This window comes from Dipodomys merriami, unplaced genomic scaffold, assembly GCF_024711535.1.
Source record: "Dipodomys merriami isolate MVZ:Mamm:240054 unplaced genomic scaffold, mDipMer1.0.p SCAF_14, whole genome shotgun sequence".
NCBI classification, from domain to species: domain Eukaryota; kingdom Metazoa; phylum Chordata; class Mammalia; order Rodentia; family Heteromyidae; genus Dipodomys; species Dipodomys merriami.
This window is the reverse complement of record NW_027202715.1, coordinates 18,246,142-18,258,464: the sequence shown is the minus strand read 5'-3', so window position 1 is coordinate 18,258,464 and position 12,323 is coordinate 18,246,142. Positions and strand designations below refer to the sequence as shown.

General features: G+C 45.1%; 1 protein-coding gene and 3 pseudogenes across 1 annotated transcript; 1 reads left to right on the top strand and 3 right to left on the bottom strand.

Annotated features, from left to right (window-relative positions):
- Window positions 1-928: 928 nt before the first annotated feature.
- LOC138825844 (M-phase inducer phosphatase 1 pseudogene) lies at window positions 929-2,039 on the bottom strand (annotated as a pseudogene).
- A 468-nt stretch (window positions 2,040-2,507) lies between these two features.
- LOC138825843 (cyclin-L1 pseudogene) lies at window positions 2,508-4,412 on the bottom strand (annotated as a pseudogene).
- A 2,510-nt stretch (window positions 4,413-6,922) lies between these two features.
- Window positions 6,923-8,502, top strand: LOC138825842 (SNW domain-containing protein 1-like; annotated as a pseudogene).
- A 702-nt stretch (window positions 8,503-9,204) lies between these two features.
- LOC138825841 (crooked neck-like protein 1) lies at window positions 9,205-12,083 on the bottom strand. Its single transcript, XM_070020493.1, is given in 3 exon segments — window positions 9,205-9,216; window positions 10,034-10,076; window positions 10,078-12,083. Coding segments are annotated over 3 exon segments (2,061 nt in total).
- Between the last annotated feature and the right edge of the window lie 240 nt (window positions 12,084-12,323).

The following is a 12,323-nucleotide window of genomic DNA, read 5'->3' as shown; positions in this document are numbered from 1 at the left end:
GTTGTCTTTCTGTGACTTCTTTCCCTACATCTGATGTGATCTTCTGTTTCAGGATATGTCATTATCCAATTCACTGAACTGGCTGAACTAGCTTTAGCCATCTTAGGACTGAAGTGGCCTGGGACTACTGAGATACTGGGACCACTTCTTATCCAGCCAAAATTCGGTGTGTTGTCTGGTGATGTTTTCAGGGAGACCTTGGACCACTACCATCATTGTCATTATCTTCTTGGCTACTCAGATACTCTTTCTATTCCTCCTCCTGAGCATTGTTTTTCCTGTTTTTAATATATTAAAAAAGCAACATTGTATAAATGCTGTGACTAGTAGGAAACAGATCCCCAATTTTCAGTGAATAATTTTTTTCCGTCGTGTGGCTTGAACTCTGGGCTTGGGTGCTGTCCGTGCAATCTTCAGTTCAATGTGAGGGCTCTACCGCTTGAGACACAGCACCACTTCCAGTTTTCCAGTGGTTTATTGGAGATAAGAATCTCACAGTTTCCTGCCAGGGCTGGCTTTGAACCATGATCCTCAGATCTCAGCCTCCTGAGTAGCTAGAATTACAGGCATGAGCCACCTGTGCCCAACTTCATTGAATTTTTATAAACAATTCTGCAGTGAAACAAATGTTTTTAACAAGATTTAAAACTTTTTAAATCAGAAATGTTGACTTTCCAATAACAGCGCACACACACACCCAAGAGCAACCAGTTCAAACTGTATAATAAACTGTGTCCTTACCCTCGGGCCTTGAGCACATTGAAAATTTACAATTTCTGAAGTCTGAGAGGAAACACATAAAAGCTTCTATGAATCTTTTTTCTCCAAAAGGAGTATTTTTAGTAAAATACTATTGACTATGCATTGATATTTTTTCTCTGTGGTCCTTTTGGAGGAATTTGTCAGAGACACACACTGCTGTAGAATCTCAGGGACCCTCTAGATTAAGTGACCCTCCAGGACTAATTCCAGCCAAGCTCTTCTGCCACTTTGTGCTTCCCTGTGGAGATTCCTCTTGAGATTGTTCTGTTCCCTTCATTGCTGACCAAATGCTGGAGTCACACTGGGAAGGGGAGGCAAACAATCCCCACCCACTGCCAATATTTGTAGCTCTTCTCATAACCATGGGTCCTGTCCAGAGGCTTGCCATGCCCGATGGGGCTTCCACATTGTTCTTCAGATTCTCTCCATCAACAAGGTCCATGAAGCCATCATCCTCATCAGACAAACTGGCTGTCACAGGTGACTGGAGTGTGAAAAGAGGAACAAAATTCCCTCGCTCACATCTCTTTCATGTGAAGAAAGCATCCGAGCTGGGGCTGAGTTCTGCCTCTGTGAGAAGTCATCTTTACCCTCATCTAGTCCATGGGCATACAGGCAACCATGAGATGCAGGTGTTATGAGCTTCTTAAACTCAAATGCTTCTTTTTTCTTGTTTTTATCCTGGTCAATGAGCTGAAAGATATCATGTTCCAGAGAATCAGAATGGCTCCTATACCAAGCTGGGCTATACCTCAAAACCTTCTAAGGCAAGGAATCTATCCTCATAATTTATCCTCTTCTTGAGATTTTCAAGGTTTTCTTTTCTGTCCAAGGTCAGGAGAATCCAGACAGAAACCTGCATCAGTGGATTCAGAAGAGCCCATTCCCTGAAGACTGCTGTTGTTTTACACCTCCAGTGTCTGCTCATACTCACTGCTCAGCCAGGCAACTGGTCCATCCTTACGGTCAGCTTGGTGACGGGGGACAGTTCCCCCAGCAGCAGACATATCCAACAAGGCCTGGGCCAAGGACTATGGCACGGGTTGAGGAGGATTGCAGGCAAAAAGCTGTCGTCCCCCAACCCTCCGGATTACAGAGCTGAACCCTCCACTCTCAACCCCATGTAATTTTTTGGTATTCCCTATTTCCAGGCTATTGCACTCATCCCCTGGGTGAGTGTTTTTCTTTTTTAGAAAACCAGGATTTGTATTTTATTGTCAAAAGCTTTATACAAACACTTCTTTATGCAGACAAAGCAGTGTTACATTATTCACCATCATTTAAGGAAACAAGCCACTTAAACAGAACAATGTCTACACTTATATCTGTATAAAAATAAGATATATTTTTACAGAATTCCCACTGCAGTTCTTATAGCAATAAACAATACACAAGTATAATAAAGTACAATTGATCCTGACCATGGTTTGCTATGAGATATTGCTAGGGCATTTTCGTGTGTGAGAGAATTTCCACATAGCTCTTCTAGAAAGAAAATGTCCTCTGTGTTTCTAGAGACCGAGATTGAAGAACCCAAATCCTAATCACTTGGGATTGAGTGCACACACCTGGGCTGCAGGATGACGCCGGGGTCGGCGTCTGTGTCTGCCGTGGCCCAAGCGGCTGCTGCCGTGATGCTTGCCCTTGTGGACCCCTCGAAGGAGCAGACCGTTGCCCAGGTCCCTGTGATGGCCCCTCTCGGGTCTGTGCTGCTTAACAGCGTGGGAATGATAGCGGGGCTTGCTCTACATCAAGAACAGGACTTTTTCCTCCCATGGCCACGTCTGTTTGAGCGTCGTCTCTGGTGCACTGGCCTCCAGGTGAGGAGAGGCATGGTTGTGGTGGCCCAATGGCCCTCCCTGTGGCTGGGGGACCTGCTGAGGGACCTCGAGCTGTATGTCCCAGGCCAGCTCCGCCTGTTGCAGAGCAACACTTCTGCTCTTGCTGTCTTGTTGCTTCTCTTGAAGTCTTTTCTTATATCATGGTAAGAGCTTTAGGAAGCCTGCTGTCTATCTTCAGGTTCCTTTTATTAAGTTCAAGCTCTAGGGTTTATTCATACTAGATTTCATGTTCATACTGGGTTAGGTATTTGTACCCTTCCCTACTGACAGCAAGTCCAACTAAATTGTGTGATAGGATATTTTGGACAGAAGGGTCTCCCTTGATACATAAGAAAGTGTTGCTGACTGCTGTGACTGGGGACAAGACAATAATGGGAAACCAGGCCAGAGAACTGAGGTCTTGGGGAGCCAGGTGACTGAATGGGATTCCTGCTACCAAGTCCTAAGGGACCCCTAAGAAGAGTTTTATTGAGTTCAGTTCAGGGGGAGGGACAAATACAGATCATTGCACATACGAGGTATCAATCTATCTTGTGGTTATAGACATTAATGAGGTATAATTTGTATACATAGAAATAATTGACTCCTTTATCATTAGGGAGTAAAAGGGAATAATAAAACATTCCTTCCATAAAACAGACATCCACCTTATTCCCAAGGCCTTAAGCTCATCGCGTTCAAGCAGCTCCCCACTCAACTGGGGGTAATAACTTTTACCTTTGTCAGCCTTGACCAAATTCTGAATCAGGTCCAATGTACAGTGACATTTTCAGGTTCCTCTTTGATCATCTTCACACTGAGGGATGCCAGGGACTTGTCTTTGGCTATTGCTTCTCTATCTAAGTGATGACAGCTTGAAGGCCCAGGAGAAGCCACCCAAGGTAGACAGGGCTGGGGTCTCATCCATATTCAGTCCCTTTGCTTTCAACTTGGCTCCCTATAAGACTACTCTTCTCTACGTCTCTTTCTAGAAATTCAGTTAGGCTTTTTCCTGGTATACTGCCAAAGCATCTCTATGCATATTTCTTGAATTTCCTATTCTGTAGTGCCAAAAAAAAGAAGGAGGAGTGGGCAGTTAAATCTGGAGTGCCCAGATGCACACACACGATATAGTCTTTGGTTGGAAGTGAACAAAAACATTGGTCACAGACTATCATTCATGTAATTCCATCAGGGACTACCTAGGCAATCTGAATGAGGCTTTGATCTCATTCACATTTTAAGACTTGTAAATACATAGCAATGATCGTCTGGGGTGCTTGATATGCGCACAGAACCCCAGCTACTTCAGCACCCTCTGCTTCGCCTTGATAACTTGCATTTGCTGTTAATGTTGTTCTGGGCAAAGACCAGAGGGCTTGGAGTCCTTCTTCTTTACTGGTGGAGGTGCTGGAATACTTATCACATCTCTTATCCTCCTGGGAGCTTCTGAGATTTTGGTGCAATCTAGCCTTGAAGGACCATAGTAAGAAGGTGTATTCCTAAAGGGCAGGACTCTGGGTTGTCACTTTGTTTTTGCCTAGTAGGACAGACAAATGGTCTAAAATGAAGTCATTCTAAGTCATGGAATTAGAAGTAGCAACACTATGATTTATGAAGAGACTGAGCTGGGGAATATATAGGTGGAGCACTTGGAGTGAAAACACGGTACCCTTGAATACTCAAAGTCCTGGCCATAAGAGACTCAGGTAGTTGAACAAGAAGGCTGCCTTCAGATGGACCTGCCTCTTTCTCTAGCTACTCTCCTGCTGACTGAAAGGTCTCACAGATGAAGTGCTCTGGAGGCAAGGATCCATAGGTGGCATCCATGACTTGAATGGATCTAAGGTAGGACCCATGACTTAAATGGCTTTAAAAGGCTGAACTGATACTGCTACAACAGTGACCCTGATAAACTTCTTGAACCTGGGAGGTAGCCAGCCATCCAAAGGCCAATTGCTGGCATTGGACTGCTGTGATAGGATGGAGCCACTTGCCTTTAAAAGATTCTTGCTTGGATTTTTACACTTCTTTGTCTGAAAGATAGTCATTTTTTTATAACACTCAGGACTTTCAATGTAACACTTGGTGTTACTGATTCCACATCAGTTCTGCTTGTGATGGAGAAAGTGCCTTCTTTGCACTGGTGAATCCACAGGCTGGTGCCCATGGAAACTTCTGGCATGCAGAGCATCCCAGAAGCAGTTGGCCTTGTAGAACCCTGGAAAGGCTTCCAAAGCCTCCATCATGGCACCAAGGGACATTCTGCTGTGGGAGACTGTGGTAAGGTCCCTGGGTGAAGCCTGTGTCCTGAGCATTCCTATCAGGCAATTGCATTTCCCTCTACCAAGCTGTTCAAGCTCACACACTGCAGGAGGACAATGAACATGGTATTTCCCATGGCAACACCAGAGAACCCACCAAACAAACGACTCCCATCTTAGTGATTGCAGCTTTGCTGGTTCAGAGCTAAACCAGGAAGAATGCTGCTCTCTTCTTGATGTAGAGGCAGTCTGTGGTTTTCTGTAGCTGCAACTTTGTATAGGCAGAGGGAGCTTACAGTAATGGCTGGGTGATGTCAAAGTCTATGAGATCTCTCAACAAAGCAAGATCACACTGAGGAAATGTAGAAATGCAGCCTGGGGATGGGGGTGGGGGGTAAACTTCCCTCTGACTCCCCGTCCCACGGCCCTGCAAATAGACCTCCCAATACTGGCCATCCTGAGTTCAGAGTGTTCTACCCTCTACATGCCCAATGAGCTGGAATTGTAGAGAAGAAAGCATACACCCATGGCCTTCTTTTTGTTGCAATAAAAGTCTTAAATAATCTGCATTTCTCCTCCTTGTGAATAGTGTTTACCTAAACTTCTGAAGGATGCACTATGCATTCCATTAGTGTGCATCATGACAGAATTGGGATAGATTTTTTTTAAAAAAAAGGATCAGAAGGCACATGAGACTGGATCAACCTGTCAGGAATCAGGGAATGGTTGGATCTAAGCAACTGCAATGTCATGCCTTCTCAAGTGGTGCTTGGTAGTGAAGACAGTGGAATGTGAGTAGGCATCCAGTGTTTTCCTTTCTGTTGTAGACCTTAAGCATGTGTGTAGGTGTTCAGCCTTTCCCTGTCAATGTGAGCCTTGTCTACAAGGAGTCAATATCTTTAAATCTGATTTTCATAACTAATGTCATGCTCAGGCTAGGACTAGAAGAGGACAGGAGTAGGATCTGGACCTTGACTTTACTATTTATTTTTTGTCAGTCATGGGGCTTGAACTTTGGGCCTGGGTGCTATCCCTCAGCTCTTCAGCTCAAGACAAGCGCTTTATTTCTAGAGCCACAGTGCCACTTCCATAAACCTTGACTTTTCTTTTTTTTGGGGGGGGGATGCAGTCATGGGCCTGAACTCTGGGTACTCCCTTAGCTCTTCAGTTCAAGGCTAGCGCTCTACCACTTGAGCCACAGCACCACTTCTGGCTTTTTACTTTTTAGGTTATGTAGTGCATAAGCCAGCCCTCAGGCATGCAAGGCAAGCACTCTACCACTGAGCCACCTTCCAAGCCTGAACTTGACTTTTCTGAGTGAGCTTTGTTCACTAGCTCTGAAGCCTTCTGAAGGGCTGTAGGCTGTTAAACTTCTTTCTCTTTAACAACATACAGCCTGTTTCTAATAGGGCCAGGGGTGAAACATTTAATACACGCTGAAAGCAGGTTCTCTGGCCTTGATTAAGCCACCCTCTCATTCTCTAGATGTGCTGGACAACACCTGTCTCCTTAAACCTGTGTGTCCCCGGACTCTCTCTGTAAAACCTGGCTTACCTAGTCAAACTTCATACCTACACATGGGCATGTGTATGCACTTACATGCTTGTGTGTTCATGGCCATACCTTCCCTTACTTGGTCTGTCACACCTGACTATGCTCAGGAGTTGTCACTGGGATCAGCTCCCAGGCTCTCTTGCACTTTTGACCTACAGGAGTTAGTGCTGCTGTCCTCTGTCCCTTATCCTGTTCCATCACTGGACCACCTTTGCTCCTCTCACTTCCATGTGGAAATGACTGGAGTTTTGCTCCTCAGACCTGGAGATGTGAAGTGGTCCAGTCAGGTCCTCACCCCTCCCCCTTAACCCTCCCCAGACCAAATCTTTGGTCAAACCCCTGTTGGTACCATGGGAACCACTAAGGGCATCAAGTCACCCATTTTAAAGTGGAACAGAACTTTTCATACTATGCTATACTTTCAACTTCTTGTTCAGCCCCTGCCTCCTAAGACTTCTTTCCATAGACAAATATAAACATTCACAACCAAGGAACTGTTACTGCTGCTTTATACCAGTCGGGATGTCATCTCAGCCTTCTACCCCTAAAAATGACCGTGTCAGCAGGAAGTAGCCAGAGAGAATCAGTGGCTCTTCTCAATTGTCAAAAGGCTAGAATATTAGGTATGCCCATGACATTAGCCCACTCTCCTCCTGCTCTCCTCCTCTTCTCTGCTAGAAAGGAAAGCTCAGTAGCCATTCCAGAAATCACCTGTGGGAAACAAGTAATCAATCACATCAAAGAGTCAATGCCCTCATTGAGTCTGCAAGGCCCCGGGCTCTGAGGTCACTTCCTCCTCCTCTGAGGTCTTGTGCTTATCTGCCCCAGTCAGGCCTCTTCCTGCCAGAGAGAAGATCCATCAGCTCTGACGTCATTTCCACATCCGCTGTGGACACATCTCCTCCTTGCCCTTCCTATATAATTCCTCTCTCCAGCCCTATGCTCTCACTGTGCATGCATCCAACTCAGGCAGGACATCCGTTTGCTCCTGCTCTTCACTAAATCAACTTTTACTGAAGAAGATGTCACTCGCCAGCTTTTTACCTGTACCTACTCAGCTATCTCAGGACCAACCTGAAGCAGTAGAGAAGGCAGAACCACACAGTCCATGGCAGATTTCCCTGGCCTCTTCACATAGAGAAACTTTCCTCATACAGATACCCAACGGGCTGTATATCTCGCTTCCTAGAGGACTTTGATGATGCATTTCCAGAGATCCATGTGGCCCATTATCCACTGGATAGAGATGACAACAAAAACAGGTCAAATGCACTGGCCATTCAGGTCGATCCTGAAGGAAGAATTCAGTACGATGCAATTGCTTGACAAAGACAGTCAAAAGACAAGGTCATGGGGCTGGGAAGGTGGCTCAGTGGTAGAGCGCTTGCCTTGCATGCATGAGGCCCTGGGTTCAATTCCTCAGCACCACATAAGCAAAACAAAACAAAACAAAACAAAACAAAAAAAAAAGGTCATTTACAGCGAATATACTGACCTGGTGCCAAAAGAGGGGATGAATACTAATGATCCAGACCCGCAGAGATCCAGTGAAGAAAGCTATTCAAGAGATCACAGCAAAGACAAGGGTAGCCTTAGAGAAGTGTGTCCAGCAGAAAGTTGCCTCAGCCATGCCAGTTCGGGCAGCTGATAAACTGGCTCCTGCTCAGTATCTGCGATACACACCATCTCAGCAAGGAGTGGCATTGAACTCTGGAGCTTCACAGAAGCTAATTCAGATGGTAGTAATGCAGAAAGATCCAATGGAACCTCTGAGGTTCAAGATCAACAAGAAGATTCCCCAGGGACCACCTACTCCTCCTGCATCTGTCATGCACTCTCCAACTAAAAAAATGACTGCCAAGAAGCAACAAGAGTGGAAGATTCCTCCTTGCATCTCCAACTGGAAAAATGCAAAAGGTTACACAATTCCATTAGACAAGCAACTGGCCGCTAGTGGAAGAGGACTTCAGATGGTACACATCAATGAGAACTTTGCCAAACTGGCTGAAGTTCTCTATATTGCTGACTGGAAGGCTCTGGACACTGTGGAAAGATGGGCCCAAGTGGAGAGAAAAAGGATTCAGAATGAAAGGGAAACTTAGAGTGATGGCACAAAAGCCAGGGAGAGGAGAGCTGGGATCAAAACCCATGTGGAGAGACGATAGGGAGGCATGCAAGTAGGAGGGATGAGATCCAGCAGGAGAGGCAAAAAGAGAGACGGTATGACCATTATCTTTCCTGGGCAGCTGCTGGGAAGGGAGCAGAACTGCAGAAAAAGGAACAGCAGATAATCACTGAAATCACTGAAGTCATTGGGGTGTCCCCAATCCTTGCACCTCAAATGAAGTTCAGTATGACCAACAGCTCTTCAACCAATCCAAGGATATGGACAGTGCATTTGTAGGCAGAGAAGATGAAATTTACAATATGTCACAAGCTAAAAAGAAAATAATACTGACACAGATAATAACAAAAAGTTTTAAACCCTTTCTTCTGCCTTCCCCTACCATCCATTCAGAAACTAACACACCTCACCAAATCAACAGGAAATGACTTGACAGCTTACTTGGTTTTATGGTCACATCCTACTTTGGGGTGATAACCTTTGTTCCTGTTGTCTATCAAATATCCATAATTTTTCGACAACAATAACCAAAAATATTCTTTTAAACATGCTCTATCCATGTTGTCCAGCCTGCTTCAAACTCCCAATCCTCCTACCTCAGTCTCACAAGTGCTGTGATTACAAGCAAACACTATCAGAGCTTAAATCAAAAATCATTCTTTCTCATGTTTCCATGAGTTCACTGATCTCTCTGTAGTAGGGTGGAAGTCAGGCGCCTGCAGCGGCTGAAGGGTTACTAGGTCTGGACATCCACATGGCTTGCCAGTGGTGAGCAGAAGCCTTGTTGGTCAGACTGCCTTAATCCAGTCAACCAGGCACAGGGAAAGGTCAGATGTGACATTTCAAGAAACAAGCCTGAGAGGTGCTTACCATGAAGACCTGTGATGGAATTAACATGGTCACCATTGGCAACAGTACTTCACATACCTTACCTCTAGTTGGGCAGAATTGTTCCTTCTGATCTGCACTGTGACATTTTTATAGTAGCTTCTAAATAAATACATACCTAACATAGGACTAGGCAATCTCTTTCTTGGAATCAAAACAAGTATACTAAAAGTGGATGTCCATCCAAAGTCTGCAATGTGGGTGTTCCTAACAGCTTCAAGTGTCTGAGACAAATGTCCATCCCCAGTGAATTGATAAAAACTATACATGTACTAAGTAATACTATCAAATAAACAACTGCACTTCAATATCTTCCATATTTAAACAAAGAACTACCATTTATACATATATAGGACAATGTTGTCCTGCTCTTCCGAGGGAAGGTTGATAATGGCTAGTCTCCTGACCTCCTTTTTAAAGTATCCTCAGTAAGTTTAGAGAAGCTGAACCTCTGGGCCAGGTTGTTGGGTTCTCTAATGTAAGTTTCAATAAATGCAGACCACAACAGTCTGCAGATATGTAACAGTTTATTTTATTTTATTCCTTCCAACAAGGAAAAATTTTACAAAATTTACAATACTACAAAATTTTACAAAATTACAAATAAAAATATAAAACACCAAAATGTGGCAACATTTAGAGAAAGCATCCTGAGTCAGGATGCTGTTGTTTCTTCCAAACTTTAGCCATAGCCAGAAGTTTGAGGTTAGGTTGGCTGGCAGCTTCATCTTCTGGAAAGATGTAGTCACAGTATTCTTCCCAGCCTGCATCAGACCCGTCATCAGTCTGAACCTTTCTTCTCTTCTTCACTTTCTCTGGCATGAGTCTGTCTACTCTCTCCTTATCTGATTCTGTTCCAAATTCATCCTCAAAGCTTCTCCAAGATTGCAGCAGCATAAGCCTCGCTTCCTTTTCTTCACAGTTCTGCATGGTTTTGTTAGCCTCTTCATAAATCTGTCTGCATTTAGACACACTGCCTTGTTTTCCTGCAGACAACTCAAAGTGAGCCAAACTGATCCATACCTTGACATGCTGTGTCCATTGGAGCAACTGTCGGTAAAGATTTCGTATTCTCTCAATTTCTCCCTGTTCCATCTCAAAGTCAATGTAGGATTTCCAAAGCACCTCTGGCATGTCTCAGCGAGGCTGGCTGATGGCTAACTCATAGATTGCCCTGGCTCTCTCCACATCACCAAGGATTGTCTCTAATTCTGCAAACTTAATCCAGGAGGTACAATTTTCAGGTGCAAATTCCAACAGCTTTGCATAAAGCTTCCGGCATCTGTCAAATTCTCGAAGCTTCACTTCCAGTTCTATGTAGCCTTTAAATAACTTGCTCTTTGGACACTTGCCTATTGAAATCCCCAAAGCTCTTCTGGCAGATGATAAATTTCTCTGTCTTATTTCAAATTGTGCATAATAGAGCCACATTTTGGCAAATGTGAACTCTTGATGAGGAATTAATTCAAAAGAGGCTTGATACACCTGCCTTGTCCTCTCAGGATCCTTTGTCTGCAATTCTTCATAGAGTGCATAGTTGATCCAGAGGTAGATGTAACGCTTCCAGTGTCTCTTCTCCTGAATGGGTGGAATGTTAGCAATGGCTCTCTCATAAACCTCTCGCACTGTGTCAGCTTCTGCAGTGCTTTCCAGTAAGCGCAAGTAATCAAACCACGCATCATAATTGTGGGGACTGGCCCTCACTTCCTCTTCATACTGGAATCTGCGTTTACTCACAATGATAGCTTCAATACCCCGCCTGTCACCAAACTTCTTCTCAAAGATGGTATAGTTTTTGAAGAGCTCTTGAGCCCCATGTGTTGGGATTCTGTCCAAGGCATACTTGTAGATGACCTGGGCCCTCTCAAATTCTTTCTGGTTTTCCTCAAATTTGGCAAAGGCAACATAGAGGTGTTCATCCATATGTTCCTCTCCGAAGAACTCAACAGCTCTCTCATACACTTTCCGTGCGTGGGCAAAATAACCATGTTTTTCTTCAGAGTGGGCATATTTGATCCAGTTTTTCACCCGCGGGTGCACAAGAACAAAGCGTTCGTAAATGGTCCGAGCCCGCTCCACCTCTTTGTATCTCAGCTCAAAGTTAATGTAGGAGTGCCAGGCTTGCTCCTCGGGCTGCCATTCCATCCAGCGCTCAAATACCTGCCGGGCACCGGCCATGTTCCCCAACAGCTCTTCCATGTATGTGTACTTGTACCAGAACTGGCTGACTCGTGGCAGTGTTGTGATGGCACGGTCCCACACATTTCGGGCATGGTTGGCCTGGCGATTCTTCATTTCCATTTCTGCATATTTCAGCCAGAGTGTGATATTTCTATAGTCCACGTCTAAAGCACGCTCGTAGATGGATCGAGCCCTCTGAATTTCCTGGAGCCTTTCTTCCCATTGCGCGTATTTTATCCAGTTGCCAATCACAGTCCGGTTCTTCCTTAAGTTATCTTCAAAGGCCTTCCTTTTCCTCAGCTTGTAGTCATTGAATTCTTCTTCATCTGCGATCCTCTGTTGAGGTGGAGGTGGAAGAAGCTCAAGCTCCCGTTCTTTGGCCTGCCTCAGCAGTTGTTCAGCGGTGATCTGGACTAGAGCTGGAGCTTTGTTTTTGACCTTGGCCACCTGAGGGATCCGCAGTTTCCCGACTGCGTTGGAGACCGCCATGTCTGCAGGAGATCCTGGGAGATGTCCGCACACACTGGGACCGCAGAGAGCTCTTGACACTACCAAGCTTCCCAACAAGGAAGCGAGTCCGAGGGAAGAGCTGAGTTACAGGAGGGAGCAAGACCAACCTGCGGGCCGACCTGCACTGGAGGGAGGCTGGCACAGAGACAAAGCTTAGCACCAGCCAGAGGGCTTATATAGTGCCAGGCTGGGAAGAGGCGTGGCCACAGCGGAGGCGGA